The sequence below is a fragment of the Thermobia domestica genome, chromosome 4 (assembly GCF_964235325.1).
Source record: "Thermobia domestica chromosome 4, izTheDome1.hap1.1, whole genome shotgun sequence".
Classification (NCBI taxonomy): Eukaryota; Metazoa; Arthropoda; class Insecta; order Zygentoma; family Lepismatidae; genus Thermobia; species Thermobia domestica.
The window spans coordinates 280,872,089-280,892,659 of NC_137457.1; the positions used below are offsets into that span (position 1 = coordinate 280,872,089).

The 20,571-nt window shown below is 36.3% G+C and overlaps 1 protein-coding gene across 1 annotated transcript; it reads left to right on the top strand.

Moving 5' to 3' along the window:
• The first annotated feature begins 9,001 nt into the window (after positions 1-9,001).
• Positions 9,002-18,828, top strand: LOC145683140 (uncharacterized). Its single transcript, XM_081754504.1, has 4 exons — positions 9,002-9,169; positions 13,365-13,487; positions 17,009-17,176; positions 18,553-18,828. The coding sequence occupies exons 1-4, from the start codon at positions 9,002-9,004 to the stop codon at positions 18,826-18,828; spliced, it is 735 nt and encodes a 244-aa protein (XP_081610630.1).
• The last annotated feature ends 1,743 nt before the right edge of the window (positions 18,829-20,571 follow it).

Here is a 20,571-nt window from a genome sequence, read left to right on the forward strand (position 1 = left end):
CGGGTAGGAAAATTTTTGGCCACGAGCTTTCACGTTAAGAATGGCCTGAAACAAGAAGATGCGTTGTCGCCATTATTATTCAACTTTGTCCTGGTATACGCTATAAGGAAAATCAAAGATAGCAACCAGGGCCTAGAGCTGAACGGTGTTCACCAGGTTATGCGTACGCTGATTATGTAAATTTTGTAGGGGATGATAGGAGAAAAATAGAAAAAAATGCAGAGGTCTTGTTAGACGCGCTTGCATGGACATGGGTTTAGAAGTAAATGCAGAGAAAACTAAATACATGGAAGTGCGTCGGGACCGTAATACGGCAAATTATGTATGTGTTAAAATATTAAATAATACTTTTGATAAAGTGGATACTTTCAAATATCTAGGATCAATATTAACAGACGAAAATCATATTCACGAAGAAATTAAATGTCGACTAAAAACGGGGAATTCGTGTTATTATTCAGTTCAAAACCTCTTGTCGCGAATTCTGTCGAGGGATTTGAAGCTTAAAATGTATAAAACGATAATCATACCTGTTGTTCTGTATGGTTTCGAAACATGGTCGCTTACTGAGTGCAGAGCATAGACTGAAAGTATTTGAGAACAAGTCCCGAGAGAAATATTCGGACCAAGAGGAACGGGAATGGGGAATGGTGGAAACTTCATAACGACGAACTACGTAAATTATACGGCTTACAAAACATTGTTAAGGTCATCGAGTCTAGGAGGCTTAGGTGGGCAGGACATGTAGCCAGGATGGAAGAAAGTAGGAACGCTTTCAAAGTGTTAGCGGTAAGAACAATCGGAAAACGACTATTAAGAAGACCTAGGCGCAGATGGGAAGACAATATTAAGATGGATCTCGCAGAAATAGGAATATAAAGTAGAAACTGGATCCAGTTGGCTAAGAATAGAAGTCAGTGGAGAGCTTTTGTGAACGCGGCATTGAACCTCCGGGTTCTGTAGGCTATAGAGTTAGTTACCTTACGAAGCATGAGTAGATGCCTAGGCTGATACTACAAATAAATTAAATGCGCATTTACTGAAAAGATGGGTTCTACTGACATGGGATAGTCTATATACTCTTCGTGTGCTAGGGCTTAGGGGAGAAGAGGAGATAAGATTTCATATCAGGTTACGTCACGCACAGTCGCACGCCTTCATTTTCATTAAAAATGGAAAAGCCAAAAAAAAAAATTCATCTCACTTTCCTTTGTGGCAGTCGGACACAACTCATCATAGTTATCTGCAAAAAGCACTTTTCAAATCGGATTATTGGGAGAGCCTCCAGTTCCAATGTTGGGGGGAACATGTCTACCCATTTCCCCGGAATTTGTGCCCGTACCTACAGCTGAGAAAACTTTCCAGCAGGAGGAGAGGGGCATATCCCCTCTGGCATTTATTGCAATTTGTGCCGAATAAGCGGAAGTGGAATTAATACATATTGATGAGACTACTAAACTCACTACAGCACGAAGTTCAGTTTCAAATACTACAGAATACGATTCTTTTTTTAAAAAAAAATGGAAAAGCCAAGAGAAATCAATTTCATCTTACGTTCCTTTGGGGCAGTCGGACACAAATCATGACACTTATCCGAAAAAGCATTTTTTAAATCAGATTATTGGGGGGACAGTCCCCCCAGGTCCAAGATTGGGGGGACATGTCCCCCTCGCCCCGCCGGGATTTGCGCCAGTGAACAACATAGTTATCGTTTTCAGCGTTTCTCGGTAAGAACAATGTACCGTACTACTTTCTGCTTTCTGTAGTTGTAACTTATAAGTTTGAAAGCAAAATTTCTTAAAGATGGAGAGCTGTTATACAAGGTAATACAAGTACATGACAAACCTTGGAACACGTTCCTAGGCATCGGTACATTTACCGTATTTTTTGTTATTTTATTGAAGATCATAATGCACGAAGTAAATCTGGTGAAAAGAGGGTGTCTGTCGTCCTGGAAGCTATTGAAGCTGTTACAACTGAACTTGGTACGAAGATCTCAATTAGGGAAACCTGCAAAGTACACAACTCAAAGCTCGCTACGTTTTCTAGGAGTTTGCCCAAGTTCAAGAAATCTGGCGATACAGACTTACAAATATTGTACAAATTTTATGTGAAGCGGGGGTTTAGTCTTCGGGAAGGGCACCGATCCTGAAGGGGCCAAAGTTGGCCGGGAACCCCAAAGCTGATGTGGGTCCCATTATTGTATTTAGAATATACAATATTTGGCATAATTTGAATGCAATTTGTCTTAAAAGCCTCATATATGCCTTCTGCACCCGATTGGGCCCCCCAAATTTACAGTGAAATCGGCGCCCTTATTCTTCGGGAAGAAAATCTATAGGTAGAATGCATAAATAAGTTGGAAAAATGAGCTATGGTTTGTCAAAAACGATGTAAGGCTATTGTCATATAAATATGCAGTTGTAAATGGTAAGAAAATACCTGACACATGGAATGTGGATAAAAAGACTTGGAAACAATGGTAACGTGGTTTCATGCGAAGGCAGGGCAATCAATTGTCGATAAGAAAGCTCGAACGTACGAGTTTGGCTCGTTCAAGAAGCTTCAACAAAGCAAATGTTGACTGGTTTTTCAAAAACCCTGAGGATGAGGTTTTTGAAAAAATCGTTTCGGCCTCATTCTCCAGAGGAGAGGTCTTTTCCTTTGTGTACCGATGATAACGAACATAGTACGGACGAAGTGTGCATATACTGCAGACAACCTTATAGGAAAGATAAAGACGGAGAACCATGGATTCGTTGTGTGAACTGTCTTCAATGAACTCACGAGCTTTGTGTCGATTCTAACAAGAAGACTTGGAAGGCTTACATATGTGACTTTTGTAGGGCTACTCATCCCTAAAACTGATTTCGATTCTGAAAAAGAAAAGCTATTAGTTCTTAAGTTGAAGTATTTCCTGTGTGCTGCAATTTATTATTTGTAGTCTATAGCTAAACTAAGCTAATCTGAAAAGCCGTTCTGAAGAAACTTACTATATTTCGCAGTGTGATCATTTATTTCATTCATTATATAATTGTTGTCTAGATCTGTGCTCGAAGGTACAAAGGATGCTGTTCCATGGTACGTCAACATGCTTATACCATGGAACATTAATAACCATTTAACTACTTTTCCTTTATCTCTACAGGACAGTGGTATTACAATCTATAATTATGAAATTAATGATTGTAATAAACGTGGCATTTTTAGCTGTGTCATTTATTACTTTCTTCAATTCAAATAAATTATATTTAAGTGTAGTTATATAAAAAAGTGTTCCATAGTACAACACTCTCCCCTAATACTTTATGAAGTGGATCCAGGAGAATGGAAGTTTTGGAGAGCGATGCGATTGGTGTGGTTAGGGGCGGCAATTTCGCTAAGGCCCATGGGCGCAAAACATAAAATTTCGGCCCTGTTCCTGATCTCTAATGGAAACGATATACTTTCGAAGCTACGGGAAGCCCCGAACTTCTTGACAAGAAAGACAGAAAGATTGAGGCTCACTTCAAATAGTTCTAGTTTCAGGCATTTCTTTTAACATATTATTATTATTATTAGTAGTAGTAGTAGTAATAACAATATTGTAGGCCTATTACTTATAAAGTAATATTAGAAGTAGTGTATCAGCACAAGTCTGTGCACTAGTTATTATCTAGAGAGAGAGCTTTAATCCAAATGTTATTAGAGTTTTCAGAAAATATACAACAATGTTCGTTGTAGTAAAATGTCACCACACTCTGCTGCATTGATCGCATTCAAGAGAGAATCACATTGGACAGCCGTATGGGAACGAGAGATCATTCAAATTATTAAACTAAGAGACTTGGAATAAGACAAATTCCTGGAATCATGAAAAAGATTCAAAAGAATACAATCGCAAAAAATTCTCAATGAGTATTAGAGCAACCACTAATTAAATTGATGTTAACATTGAAGCAAGGGCATAAGTTACCCATTTTTGCTTCTCTAAAAATTTGTTAAGATGTATAACATCAAGAGATTTGGCGCTTGACTTCCATACGCTAGCTCTTTGTTTGGAGTCTGCTTTTAAATAATCAAAATCTAACCCTATACCTACGAATGTTGTAAATTTATTTTATAATTTTAAAAATTCTTACCAATCCTGTGTACGTTATACATACTTTCTAAACCATGCTGATAACGCAAGTAACTTCGTAACGAATATTTCTGAAAATAGTGTAATATGTAATAATATATTTAATTAATACTCCAAGTGGATGTACTGCCATCTGTGGGGCGTAAGTACAAGGTTGAGTATTATGCAACAAGATTGAGGTAGATGGCAGTTATTCTCCTGGGACCGCGATTTTGCAACTTATTCTGTGCAGAGAGAGACTGCGACATTTGCGAATCTGAAGTACCGCCTTCGATTCTCCGTGATAATTTTGCTATTTCTTTCCGTAATTGATTAATGGAAGATGTAACCTCATTACTTTGAGATGATAATGAATGTGTATTTGTGTTCTGTGTTATCGAATGTTCATCTCTGTGTTGTTTCTCAACTAATTCTCTAATTGCTTTCTTTTTATATTTCCTGTGCCTATGTGACGTAATCTCGTCCTTGGACTCGGGTGACGAACTGGCAATAAAAATAGATTCTGATCCAGAATCAGATGACGAACACCTGCATTTTCCTTTTCTACACTTCTTCTTACATGCTTTCTTATTACACATATCTATGTCTTTCTCTTTTCTATTTCCAATTTTCCTTTCGTTTGCTTATAACATATAGAGAGCCTGAATAAACGCATCTAATGTGCCAAAAGACTCGTAACCTAGGTGTTGAACACAGTACGGTTTTAACACTGTTGTTTTAATTGAAGTCATCTGTTCTTCCGTTAAAGTAGGAGCATGTTTGCCTACCGTTGACAAAATATCATAAACAAACAACTAAATATTCATGTTTCTTCTTAGTTTATTCTTTCCTTACTGTACAGAATAGGATTAACTTTAGCACTCTTGAAACATTTAATCATCTGAGCAGTGGCGGAGCCAAGGGAGGGCCTGTGGGGCCTGGCCCCCTTTATCAAATTCTTGCCTACTCTTATAGCCCCGCGACACAGGGTGATACTTCTGTAGGTTGACAAACGGTGAATTGATAGTGAGCACAAGTGAAACTACTACCGAAACATATCTCGACAACAGAGTTTGCTACCAACTGCAGAATGAAGTACTGTATGTTACAATAGTCTGTGTTCCGAGTAAAAAGTTCCAGGCTCGATTTTGTTTGTAATACACCAAGATCTAATTCATCGAAATCTGTAAGGTGCATGCATTGACCTCACCATCTGAACGTTTCTATTAACCTCTGTCCCTTATCTTATTATCTTATTTGTTTTTAACAAAGAACCAGGAAAAAATCAGTCCTCATTCTCATTCGCTTGGATGTTGAAATACATACTAAAATAGATGCTTACTTACAAATAGCATGGACTGCAGTAAAACATTACACATGGTTGAAGTGCGCGTAAGAAGTCTTCGTACACTAAGTAATTAATTTCCATTGATTATGGCGACATAGAACCAATGCATAGCATCCATTAAATTCTTTGGTATATTATTATTATTATTATTATTATTATTAAATAACCTTAATACCGAGCCGTTTTGCTTAATATACAGTAAAAAAACAGAGCAAAGGTTTTATATTTCTGTAAGTTTCTTTGTTGTTCGTATCCCAATTGTTCGAGAAAATTAAGATACTGCCTAGACTACAATAACTAGATATATTTGTGATTCAATATCTTATTGGCGAAATAATTCCCACTTTAATCTATGTATACGCGATAGAAGGGAGTAGCTGAGGGATAAGAAAGCAATGTACCAAACGGAGAACCAATTTTTGATTTTGATATTGGGCAGGTCGTAATCTCGCGACACTTTATATATATAATCTTCATGTTGGGAAAATACACTGTTTTTATTTACATATCATAGTTTTTAGAATAACCAGAATGAGATGATCCCAATGCAGACGTATGACAACCATTAAAAACTTCATAACGCAAAGAAGTAGGAACTGCAACTAAAAATTTTATACCTTGAGAAATTTTTTGTTTTGTATACAAAATTCGATCTTTAATAGTAAAATATAACGCTTAGCGTTCTATTTTAGGATTTCTATCTTCTTTCTGTTCCAATGAGGAAAAAATATCTTCAAAAATGGATCTTTACGCTGCTCTGTTCCAAGTTTGGTTAATCTAAAATTGAAAATGAATTTGTTTTCTGAGTAAAAAAAAAATTCGGATCTTCTTGATTGTTTTCCTCATCTTCCAAATCTCTAGATTAGAAAACACGTGAAATGACATCTGCCTCTATGTTGCTAGAGCCACTGATATGTGAATTAGTAAAATTATACGATTCAATATCACTCAACCACCTTGAAATTTTATTTTTCCAATAAAGTAAATTCTGACAATCCGTTTTCAAATAAAAATGACGTCTCAAAAAAGTATCTAAATGAACGTAAAGAATACAACAATGCTAGTAATTCAAGATGATATGGGTGTAATTTTCTCTCACTAGGAGACGTTGCACGACTACAATAACTAATGGACACGTGATTTGCGTCATCAAGTGAATTTTGAGGTTGTTTAATTAGCCCACAAAGCGCAACTTTGCTGGCATCAAAATAGAGATACAGAAGATAATCAGGCTTATATATCATTAAACAAGGAGCTGAAATGATGGCTTCCTTGATATAATTGAATGCTGTCTCTTGCGGTTGTTTCCAGCGAAAAGGAGCGTCTTTCTTTAACAAAGAAAGTAACGCTTCTGCCAATTGACTGAAATTAGGTAAATATGAACGAACAAAAGAAGCCAATCTTAAAAAACTTTTAACCTGTTTCTTCGTTTTGGGACGTTGATAGTTGGAAATTGAGTTAATTATTCGTTTGTAAATAGACAAACCATCTTTACTAAGACGGTGACCTATAACATCTAATGAAAAATATCCCAATTTTCTTTTTCTGGGTAAAGCTTAAACCAATTTCTTTTATTCTTTGAAGCAACATACGAGTTAATTGCACAATTTCATTAAAAGTATCACTAGACCAAAAATAATCGTCAACATAGGCAAATATTTTACTTCCAAAGTGAGTTTCACTAATCTATTCATACAACTAGAAGCTAATCATAAATCTATTCATTCACTAATCTATTCACTAATCTATTCATACACTAATCTATTCATACACCCTGAGGCAAAAAAATAAATTGGTACGATTCGACGCCCGGAATGGTGAAAGCTCTAATCGGTTTTGGCTCTTCAGTGAGGGGAATATTAAAAAATGCTCCGAAAACATCGCTAGAACATAAATATTTCAGTCCTGCCAAATTAGTCAAAATATTCTGTATAGGAGGAAAAGGAAAACTGGCAGGAACCATGTTTTTATTTATATATTTCCCATCTTCTATACACCGATATTGTCCATTTTTATTTTTAATTAGCACTACCGGAGAATTATATGGACAAATACTAGGCTCAATGATCTTACTTTTCAACAAAATATCCACTTAGTTCTTACTTCATCCCGTAGATGATATGGGACGGCAAATTGCGAGCGATTGACTGGAATATTGTTTACTAATTCAATTTTATGCTCATATCCTTTAGCACAACCATAATCAAATTCATTCCAAGAAAAACTAGAATAAAATTCCTCTACTAAGTCGTATAGTTGCTGTTGTTGATGTGGTAACAATTCAGGGTTAACATTTACACGGTATTTATCGTAACGTTCAGGAAAAGATTTCATATCTGCTGCATTGACTTGATGGACTTAATAGTTAGCGTAATTTTGTTTTTTGAGATTGGTATCACTGATAACATATTCGGCAGAAACCAAAACATTATCTTTTTTCAAATAAAGTTTACTTTCGGTGGGATTAATCACAGAAAATACTGGGTGAAATTCGTCTACAACTAATTTACGTAGAAAAATGTCTGCCTGCGTATCTATAAATTCATTGGGAACAAGTAAATTGCGAGTACCTGCAAGATCATTTACTTTCTTTAATGTAACCTGAACATTTGAATTCGGAGGTAAAACTACACAGCCAGCTACTAAAAAATTTAGGTTTATGTAATTTCGTTATATGGCTAGACATTTCATCAAAAGATACATATGGCGGCAATTCAATTCTTAGAGGAATACCAAATTTAAAAAAAACTAAAAGAGTTCTTATTGTGATCAACCATTGCAAGATGATTTAAAAAAAAAAATCGGCCAATTATACTGTTATACGAAAAATTTTTATACACTCGAAAAGGATGCGTAAAATATGTCCTCCTAATTTAAATTTCACTAAAGCGATTTGATCACTTTCTTGAGAATTTCCAGTGACGCCACAAATAAAAGTTGTTCCTTCGAGTATTTTATGCTTATTACTTAAACTATTGTCAGATATTATGCTGATAGTGCTGCCTGAATCCAATAGAAATATACGCGGCTTCTTATCAATATATACTTTAACATGAGACACATTAGCTTCATATTGAATAGGGACATAGTATCGCTTACTATTTCTAATATTTAATAACATTCTCATTTACATTGACTGTATTAACAGAAGCAAGAGGCTGTGTACACAGAGAAAAATTGTGACGTTCATTCACATGTTTGACTTATAAATACACGTAACTGTAGAAGAAATATATGTAAAATGGAATGTGATGTATAAATATGGTTTGCTGGGAAAAAATGGATGTAATTTTGTTATATTTAAACACCAAGAAGTAAAGTTTAAATGTAACAACCTCGCCTTAAGAGGGACGACAATGTAAGAATATTTTGTGTGTCACGCCGTTGCATTTACGGTGACGTATAAAATTTTATAAATCACATGTCGTTACGTTGAAATGTTCGCTAAAATCCGAAAGAAGTCGATCAAACCCGAACGGGAGCCATTTTTATTTCATGAAATTATTTAATGTTGTTCAGGGAAATCTAAAGTTGTGTGAAAACAAGTCGGCATCATGGACTCCAACGTGGACGCAAGAGGTGTAAAAAGAGGAAGATGCAATGAAGAAACTTGGCACTGCGATTATTACACGAGAGAAGAATCTAAAGGGTGGTGTGAATATTGCGACCGGCCTCCAACAAAACACGCAAGGATTGGACAAGTTACAGTATGTGGAAATAAGGTATGATATACATTAAGTTGTTAGAAATAATGATGGAAAGCATGTAGGAATGCTCTTTTGATTCTTCCCAGAAGATGAATCATTACGTTCAGTACATTATTTCGGAATACACACTTTTCACACTCTTTTGATGGATGACATTCTTGTATTATTAAAAAAAAATCTCTAATATAAGTTTTTAGATACTACTTGAACATAGCAAACAAGAATGGTTTGGTTGTCCTCTAAGGGCAAGGTTCTAGATTACTGGTCCCCCTTCCCATGGAACTTTAATAAAGACGTTAAACAGGGCGTGCAGGTTTACTTTCGGTGCACCACTAGAAAGACGGGTTGGAAAGTTATAAGGTGCTGATTTACTCTTGGCACTCACATTGTGAAAGATTTACAGGCCAAATTCAAAACTTTGCATATTTAGGCCATGTGAAACACATATTCATAGAAGACATATTTATATAAAACAAATTTCTGCAGGCCATAAAATTAAATGCAAAGCAATGTTGTTTTGTGTCTTTATTACAGCTAAATGGATATGGGAACCTGTGTTCTAGAAGAATTCACTCGAGCAGACGGCTCTACCAAAAACAAAATTTATAGGTAAAATACAATGACAAACGCATTTCGTAAAAGAAGTAGATTGTGAATATACTGTAAGTAATTTCTGTCATTAGATATATTGAAATACATTTTGAATGGCAGTGAACGTATTCTAAGTGGAAATAATCTGGTGGAAAGGTGGAAATAATCTGTTCGTGTTAGGAATGGACATTTGCGATGGGTATAATGTAAGCATACGATTTTATTACAAATAATTGTGTGATAAAGAGCGTCATATTATAAAGTTTTTGAAGCGTCATGTTATGTTGAAAAGTAAAATCAACTATGCGAAGTGTGGAAAAAGAAATGAAAATTCAACACAGACTAATTTCTCCTCGCAGTGGGCCATTTGTACCCGAAAAACCAGTGAAACCATTTTGAAAGTAAGAATTATTACGATTATTTAACACTTTCAGCCCCATGTGTATCTTTTTGATACACAGTGAGGGTTTACTGATGGACCACGCGTATCAAATAGATACACATGGGCTGACAGTGTTCATAGCAAACTGTAGTCTGGTCCCGGGATGAAATTTACTCAAACAGGGTTGGGGCTGAGAGTGTTAAGTGTTTTTCAAGGTGAAAATTATTGGGGATTTTTTATGTATTTTCCACTATCCTTCTTTATGCGTATGCCCCCCGTCGCTGACGCGCCTGGTCCCTACGAAAGCACCCCCTCGCTCCGCTCGGACCCCGTGCTGCGTTCCTGCTCTGACTGGGTTAGATAGCATTCGTGCTTTTACTGGTCACGTAGCAGGAGTTGGTTCGTGGTTTATGCATTAGCTCCGCATTTAGTGCATGCTCTGCAAGAAATCAGAAAATGCAATAAATGTGTGAAAATTTGGTAGAGCCGTCTGCTCGATTAATAAGTTCTAGAGCCCTGCCAAAGTAATGCACATGTATTTTAGGTTTACTAGTATACGGTTTCAAGTGTAAAATCGTTACAAGTGCTTTACGATAGATGAAATAAGTGAATGCATATGAAAGACCGTCGCTGATCCGCTTGCTCCCTTCGGTCGCCACCCTGTCGCTTACGCACGGGCCTGCAGTTTCGCCCTACTCAGACTCGGTTAGATTGCATTCGTGCTATTGAGTGGCGACCAAGCAGAGAATTTGTGTTTTTTCATTTTTGTTTTTGTCATATATCCGGACTACGTAGGCCTATATACAGGGATGTACGCAGGGGACGGGGACCTGGGGGTCCGGAACCCCCCCGAAATTTCGACTTTTTAAAATTTAGCCTAATTTTAGGGGCAATTTTAGGAATTTTAATATAAAATACCTTCATATTTAGTTTCGACCCCCCCGAAATAAATTCCTGGGTACGCTACTGCCTATATATAAGAAAATCATTAAAGAAAATAAGGCCATAATTTTTCAACTATTAGGCCTACTTCTGATGACCCCCTTAAATTTTCTCTACGAGTATGCCAAGTGAGATATTTTCATGTCGCCTAGCGCAAACCATTTAGAAGACAATAGGGAAGAAATTAGTAGGCCTAAAAGAATTATAATTATTTCACTAATTTCCTTCGTATTGTTCCCTAAAAGGTTTCCACATGAAAATATCTCACTTGACATAGATAAAATTCAAGGGAACCACAAGAAGTACTGTTGAAAAATTACAATTCTTTTGCGATTTGCGTCTAAATACGGCCTTTGGATGTGTACCATAAAAACTATAGTGCGAAAAATAAACTAACCGGTGATAGGTAGCCACTAGAAAGCACGAATGTTATCTAACCGAGTCAGAGTAAGACGAAACTGGTGGGGCTGCGCAGGAATGCGTCCGAAGGGAACAGGCGCGTCAGTGATAGTGGGTATGCGCGCAAGCGAGGTTATTCCTTCGTGCATACAACGTGCTTATGGACCGTATTACAGGATCTTTAGTTCTTCATTCATGTCACCTTAGTATTGATATATTGCCAAAGCGTGGAACGCCTCCTGTTACAGAGGTCAAAAATTTTCTTCAGACTCTCCTAATCCCTCTACTCGTTTCAAAATTGACATAACATTTCTAGGCATTTTCTATGTTCTATCTTCGCATTTTGCCCTCACTTATTTCCCACCCTGTATACGGTCTGCCACTAAACTCTTTTTCTCTGTTTCTTTTGGTGCTGAATCCAGTGCTAACAATCATTTTCAACAATTGAATTTACAAAATTGGAATGGTCCCTTGTTAGGTATGGCCTCTCAGTTTTATTGTATTAAAATAAGTGTACCAATTATTGTGGTGAGAGCCATTATTTTGAAATTTAGACATATAATATTGACAGGTGTAATGCTGTATTTTTCCTGATTTTTTATAGATGTGAAAGTGACTCATTGGAAATGGATATTATGTCATTTTATGCCCACAAAAAAAAAACTGGTCCTGACTAGCACTCACCCCTAAAGTTTAACGTCGCGGACTCACTTGTCAACAAGAACGTGAACAAGGCATGTTCGGTATGCTGCAGTTTTGTCAAGTAGTATTACCCCAAGTTTGTGTTAACTCATGTTGATAAAGGGGCCGCGTGGGCGCATTGGTTGGAACACCCACCTCTGGTGCGTGGGATCCTTGGTTCAAACTCGGCTCATGCCATGTGGGCCTTCTGATGGATAAACACCGTGTGCGTGGGTTTTCTTGCGTTTCTTCCGTTTCCTCCCACTTTCTTCATTCCACCAATCGGCCTGGCACGTTGCCATTAGGTGTTAAGTTCTAATAATCACGAAGACCCATGCCCCACTGGCAGCCTGAAGTCTCAGGCACCTCGATCATCCGCTCTATTATTGTTCGCTTTATAAGTAATGGATGGCGATATTTCAGACGTTGTTCGATAGTCCAATTTTAGAAGTTTTCCCCAGTCCTACCAGGTTAATGCTGATGGCATCTAATAAGGCCGTGGTCGAGTTCGTCTTAATTTTTGTCGAAGCCTTTCCTGCTCTCCAGTCATCGTGACAAATAGGCGAATGGTAAACTAAATTTAAAACAAAACTATTCATGTTAAACAATGCTATAAATGTTCATTTAAAAGAGTCAAGGTTAATTTTCTGGGTCCTTTTATAGTTGCATGCACAACATTCCAGCACGTAATGGATAAGACTTGAGGTGAGGTGAGGTGATTTTAGTTTAGCGTCCCTTTCAGCAGCGAGGCTATATGAGACGTGGACCTACTGATTAACGTGGAATCCGAACCACATGAGCTCCCGCCGGGAATCGAACCCGGGTCTCCCACGCCAAAGGCGCGTACGCTAACCGCTTAGCCACGGAGGAGCTCTGGATAAGACTTGAGATTAATGACAAACCCACTGCGAGTCTAGCTTACTCACAAGTGAGTGTCGTAGCCAAATCCTTCCCAAGCAACCATCTTCTGTGTAAAAATGGGAGGATCAGCCTCCAGAAAAAGTTAAAGCCTGCATTTAAGATACCATTTCAGCATTAGGCTGTTGTGACTGATGAAATACGGACCTCAAACACTTTTCTTCAAAAAAAAAAAAAAAAAAAAAAAAAGTAAATTCAAAACCTGACTTATATCTTAGACTTAATTTTAAATCTGAAAAGGCTGTACAAAATTTAGGTACTGATTTTTTTTTTTTTTTTTTTTTTTTTTTTTGTCAGATACGGCTGGAAGCTGGACACGAGGTGTGGTACAAACAGTTGGAGAAGTACCTACAGAAAGCAGTCTTTCCCACAGAGAAGAGCGAGATGCGCATTCTGAGCAAGAAACTGTACACGTCAAAAGTAATGAGGTAATTGGTAATAGGTTTTCGAGAAAAAGTTATCGGTGTATTCATTGCTCTTTTAAAACGTTCAGTTTTGATAAATTGTCACGCCATGTAAAGAGGCATGAAAGGGTTTTGCGGTATGAATGCAGTTCGTGTAAATCCAAGTTCAAATTTCGTTCCTCATTATGAAGACATACTAAAAATTGCCTATTTTTCCCAGATTGACAGCTGGCATTAAATAGAAAATGCACATTACGGTTTTCGTACAGTCTTAAAACCTCCGAAAACTTTAGAAAAGAGCATCACCCAATTTAAGTGTTATTACAGGGATCCCAATGAAAAATTGTGTATTTAAGAAATAATATGCAATTGCCAAGATAGTTATGTAGTCAAAACGAAAAGAAATTTAGAAGTCCGAGTAAAGGAATACATTAGAGATTCAAAAGCAGAAAATCCGATGTCAGGTTTATCGAAACATTTAAAAGAAACGCAACACAGGGTAGAGGATTCACAACTTTTGTTTGAAGCTAGAAATAAATAGAGAGACTGAGGCTTGAGAATTTATTTATTCATTAAAAAAATTAAATCTAGACAAGGAATAGTTGACAGGAATGGGAGGTGATAATTAAAAAAAAATTCACAGGAATAGCATGACAATAAAAATAATAACATGCCTGCCATATTTTAGTTCGTATCACCTTATCCGTATATCGCTGGCGCACTTGGCATTTTTTTTTCTACAGCTCTCTCCTTGGTAAGTTCGTTTCTTTTCATTGCTTGATGTTCCTATTCTTTTTCTTCTTGTTTCTAACCTCCGTGACCAAGACTCGAGAGAAGAGTCGAAAGCTTGGAACTCATGAATTCATGAATTACAGAAATCTGTAAGTAGATTGATAGTTAGGATTTTTGAGCTTGGTTTTGCAATGTCTAAGGACGAGTATTACCTCATTTGCCTACGCTGTAACTTGGATAAAGTACTTATAGCTTTCCTGAATTCATGAAGAGTGTAATGTACCATTAGAATTAGGTAATGTGGTTTCCGCTCGGAGGGGCCCACTAAATTTATCACCCATTGTACCCTGCTAATTTTTCCGAAATAGGTTTCGATGTATACATGATATTCAATTGATTATAATTATACTTGGAATTAATGTGGAAATTCGGGATAATTTCGTAGTAACTATATTTTGGGGAATAATATCTTTATTCATACGTTATTTCACGATAATATTTAGCATATGGGTATTTCAAATATTGAAACATTGAAATCATCATCTTCATGCTGTACAAAAACTAGGCCCGCTACTGGGCAGGAATTCTTAGAAAAATCTATCAATCTAAATTTTGGCAGAATATTTTGGACCCTCCTCGTCCTTCTTGAGATGCCCATATCCACTCTGAAATCCGGTTTGATCCAGATTTTTACCATTTTCTATTCGTTTTATACTCTCCGCCGCCAAAAAATCTCTGCTGTGATTGGAACTATTTCCTGAACTTTAGTATTACGGCGCGAAAACCTCCATTCCAAGACGTGGCGTCAATCAAGGACAACACTGTAACTTCAGCTCCTCTAAATTTGGAAAATTTCTGCAGATAAACGTAATAAATCGTGGTAACACTAGTCTAAACAATAGTTAAATCATCTGGACGTAGTAGGGAGCCATAAACTGTTATTTTCATCAGCGGAAACAGGCAGAAATAGTAAAATATATAATTCAGTTCATAAGACGCCATGTTTACAGCATATAAACAGTGATAGACAGGATTCATCGTAGTATGCGAACCATTTCAGAATAGTGTAGGAAAATTTTCAAGTTTTCTTTTGTGTCAGTGATTTCAACATTTAAGTCTCCTTTTTCCCCTTCCAAAAATTCAATTTAGGGTTCAATACACCTGTCCAAGTGTAGCTTCAGTTTGCATATGTAGTAAGTGTGATTTTTTTAAATAATCACTAACATTGCGGTAGGTTTTCTCGTAGTTAGAGTAATGTCTAATATGTCTGTGTAAACAAAAACTAAGGGGCCCCCATCTGCTCCTAAATTGAGCATTGTCTCAGTAAACATGGGTTGAGAAAATTTTTAGGGATTCTTTTCCTTACAGGAAGAGGGTCCCCTTTCCATTGATAGCTGCACAGTTCCTTATTTTTGACAGTCACTTAAAGAACAATGAGTTAATTGGTAGCAGGGTCTCTTTGTTATATTTTCCAACTAATCTCTTTGTTAATATAGGTGGATATAATTATATATATATATATATATTTCCATACGTGATTCAGACGTTGTTGTTCTATCTAGTATCTATATTGCCAATTTTTTTCCCTACTTTTCTCTCGATATATGTTAAATATGTCATTAATGGCTAATATTTTTTTCTAAATGTAATAAATTGTATAAAACAATGTAGTTAGATAGTTTCCTTTGGAATATTTTATCCTTGTTTATACGCTGTCCCATGTGTATGTGTGTGTGTAACTGAGTGATAATTTTTAACCGTAAGTTGTAACATTAACGTTGGTTTATTGTAATGGTTTTACAATACATGACTAAGGTTATAAAGAATAAAGTCTAAAACAAATTATAATCAGCTCTGTGAGAAAAGCCAAAATAACAGGATATGCCTGAATAAACGACGATCTTTCAGAAATATCAAAATTTTCATTTGAGACAAATGTATGCATTACTCGATTTTTTTTTTTTTTTTTTTTGGGCTGATTCAAATGTGTGATCGATCTCTGAATCTTGGAGTTCCGAGACTGGATATTAGGTAACCTTCGTTTTAAAATAATGAATAAACAATAGAACTAAACTTTCATGTCACCCGGGCTGGGTCGGGGCAACTCCCACTGGCGTAGTTGCCTGGATCCAGGTCGAGGTTGTATGGGTGAACAAGTGTCTATTCCGGATCCCTACAATATCAATACTTGAGCAATAACATTCTGAATACAGACTACCTTTTAGAAATATTCGAGTTTCTTCACCATATTCCCAAAATTATCCAGTAATTCGTTCTCCTCAGATCTCCTATCTTCTTCCTTTCCTTCTCCTTCCCTCTTCCTTCCTACCTTCTTCTTTCTCTTCCTCACTCTTTCTTTCTCTATTTCTATTAAAACCTAAAAAGAAGGGTCGTGACTGGGAGTTGTCGCTATTGACACGGTCATTAAAATTGTTTGATATTTCTTCGAAAGTCCGATATGAATTAGTCAACCCGAGGACAAACATTCCGAAGTTAGTAAAATAAAATCCATTTATATTATTCACATTTAATTGGATTATATTCAAAATTTAAGACAGTTTTAAAAAATTTCGGAAAAATGAGTTTAGTAGCGACTCTCACTCCTTTTCCCTCTCACGACGCCCCTATTATTCTATTCTATTTTATCTTCACTTTTCAAGAGTACAATTAGATTCATTTTCTCGATACATCTACGTGCCTTGAACATTACCGTCTACGCACCGTGAAATCTACCGTAAGATAGTATGAAGGAAAAAGATTTATGGATTTTTCTTTTATTTATTTATTTATTCCCCTTTATTTCAGTTGGAAACAGAGGCAAGTCTTTACTTTGGATACGACGTAGACACTCTTGAAATTAAGCTGGGAGATGCAGTGTCAAAAGTGGCACTATCAGCCAACATAGAAAATAATATTTTCGCCCTAGAAAGACATTTGCAGGCAAAGAGATCTACGCTTAGAGTAACTTCCCAGGTAGGTGTATATATAATAGAGTTAAGGGAATTACTACTGAGAATTATTTATCACCAACGCAATTTGAGTAAACATTCGTTTTGAATTTCATTTAGTACTTTGACACTTCTGTGCATATTAATCCTCATCATTCTTTTAGTATGAGAATGAAAAAAAATACATTTAATTTGCAACCTCATACTTTGGCCTCTGCTCGTCCCGAACGTCCTTAACACATCTGTTGATACCTCCTTATTAATAAGTTGTTATTAACGTTTTAAACGAGCTTCGGAGTTTCTAAAGAACGAGACCTAGTTTAAAGTTGGCTCCGAACCACATGTGTCATCTATTGGGAATCGAACCCAGGACATTTTGATTAGAAGGTAGAGAGCATTACCACTCACCCATAGGGTACACTCGTACTTTTGTGTTGTAACATGTGTATTTGTTACTAGTAAAATGACATTTTTAGTGTGATTTTTTAAAAAGTAAAATTGTGCACATTAAACGGATTGATTTTTGGTCCAGATTGATACGGATTGTTTCAATAGCTAGCAGTTATTGAAAACGATGCTCGAAGGTTAATGTCTGTACAGACAATTTTATTACTGTAGAGTATCAAAGGCTCAGGCAACTCTTAGGGCTAATTCACTCTGCCTTTGAACGCCAATATTACTCTAAACATTAACACATTTTAAGCCCAGTCTGCGGCAGAAGTTTACACTCAAGACTCCATTTTGAGAACATCAGGTGACATCATCTTCCAAGTGTAAAAGAATTAAAGGATAATTAAAAGGCCTGCCTGGATACGCTGTTTTATAATAAATAACCTAGTGTTTTACCTACTGTGACTTTTATGCCTGACAGTTAGATAATTTTAAACTATAGTGCTCATATCGATTCTAATAACATGTGCAGGTCAAAGTTTGCTCAGTCACACTTCTTTTTCAGGTAACAATATTCTTATTTCAGTATGGTTTTTTAGTATCTTCCAGAGAAAGTATAAATTTCAATACAAGTTGCCGCTCTGACATATTATGTCAGTCTACTTCAGAGTTATCCGGTTAAGAAATTTTACGACTTGGTGAAATACTTTCGCCGCAGACTGGAAATACATCTTATCACATTGTTTCTTAGTTCAAAAAGGACGGTTGTTTCTTTATTTTATTTTTTATTTTTATTTTACTTATTTATTTTTTTGAAGATCTTGAGTTGAATAAAAGCACAAACTCTCAGCAAGGTGGACAAGCCTTTTTAGGTCAGTTCGAGGACTGATTCACATATCAGTACGTATTTTTTTAATTTTCATTGTAGATAGTATTTACTAAAAATTAAATTATCTGTGTAAAGTTCTTCCAAATACACTATATATTAAATTATTATCGTTTTACTTGCAGGAGGCAGGCATACATCAGAAGACGAAGAGTATTGTAGGACGAACAGTGTTTTTTGGCACAAAGAAAGAAATATATTGTGGTCCTGAAGAAATTATTAATTTGGAACAAGGATGCTCTGAGTTAAGGGCTGCAGTCTATTACGTAAAGAACTTGAACTATCCAGGTGCGTACGGTCAAATTCTGGGCCTTTTACAATGCGTCGTAACTCGACAAAACTTTCCTAAGCAACTGATGTCGCAAAGACTTTTTGAAACTGTGAATCTCCTGAAGCTGTGAAGTTTCTAAAAGTGTAAAAGTATGAATGTGAAATATAATTGACTTGAACAGTGTTTCACTTATTGCTAGTGTATTATTTTGATGTTTACCCGATTAATATTTTTCATTGTAACAGTAAATGATCTCACTTTTTAAACGATATTTAGCAAGAAAAAAACAGTCACGTCAAAAGTTTCCTTGGTACACGGGTAGATATTTAAATTAAAGGTCAATAGAAAACAATCAATGCTCACGAGACATAAAGTACAAGAAAGATCAATTGAATTTGCTTGAAATTAGCCCTGCAACTGAAAGCGAATAACACCATTATCAATATATCCGGGAACTACATAAATCCAACCTAATCTAAGAGCAGATTAGTACCAACAAATTATGTGATAGCTTTCAAACAATACTATAACGATTTCGTAAATTTCAATCGCTCATGTAAACAGGCATTCTGTGTAGTCCCTAATATAACCGAAATACTGGCCAACTCACTGACGGAAATGCTATAAACGTTAATGCTGATTTTCGAAGATTACTATTGATTCTTATTGTTTATACATTGTCTATCAGTGTAAAAATGTTCAAGGCAGTTTCAATTTGATCTTGTAAGATTTTATAATATTATGGGATGAAACGTTGCTTTTTTAGCATTTTATTAAATTTATTTTTAAGATCTTTTAGTAGCTGTGGCTCTGGCCTAGAGTTCTGCACGTCAAAATTAACCTTCTAATTGCTGTAAATAAAAATACAATTTTGCTTTCATTGTTAAGTTGCTGTAATCGGGCTTATTTCGGGCTTATTTGATTATGACAAGCTCGGGCCTAAATACTAAAACAAATTTCGGATTCGGGTCGGCCCTCACATTATAAATTCACAGGCCGGGCCGGGCTCGGGCTAAAACTTCCGGCCCTTGGAGACCTCTACTCTGGCCAGCATAGAGTATAGACCAAGGATGGTATTGGCCAGGGTTATTCTTACGGTACCATTCCCGCATTCGCCTGGTTAAACTGTGGGAAACCCTGGAAAACTTAAGTCAGGATGATTGGCAGTGGGATTTAACAAATTGACCTCCTCACTGCCTCTTAGCGCTACGAAACGTTACCGCCTGAACTTCGAGGGCTGGATGTATCTTGTTTTGTTACCACAGTGATGAAAAGCAGCAGTGTCGAGAGTTTTTTTTTTCAACAAATGGTAAACTTGGTTTCTATGAGCAATCCAGCTGTTTTGTTACACCGTGCTAAACAATTTTTTCCTACTGTTTAATTGAGTTCAACAAGGTGGCTTCGGAGTGTGCGGAGCTTTGTTTTTTGAGCATCACAATATTCTCAAGGTAAGGACCCGATTTCCACATTTTCATTTTAAAATAAATGTTTAAGTTCAGCATTATCTTGTTAATTACCACCGATAGTGTATAATACAACATTCTCGAGATTTATTTATCACGTCTAATAATAAATTAGTAGGAAATTCATAGGTATACCTGGTGACAATGCCTGTATGAAATACCATTCTTAGAAAAGTGGTAAATAGTCTAAATTTTCTGTACTAGCATAGCTTCCTCTGCCACATTACTGAAAGGGAATAGTTCTAAGAAAAACCTAGCCGACTTTCGATTGGCATCGCAAGCTTTTTTTTTTTTTTTTTTTTTTTTTTAAAGGGCAAACAGTATACCAATCAATTTTCTTGAGTGTGTTAGTTAGGTTCCTCTTTTGAGCACTACTTCCTTTCAACAAAAGAAAGTAGATAATTAGACAT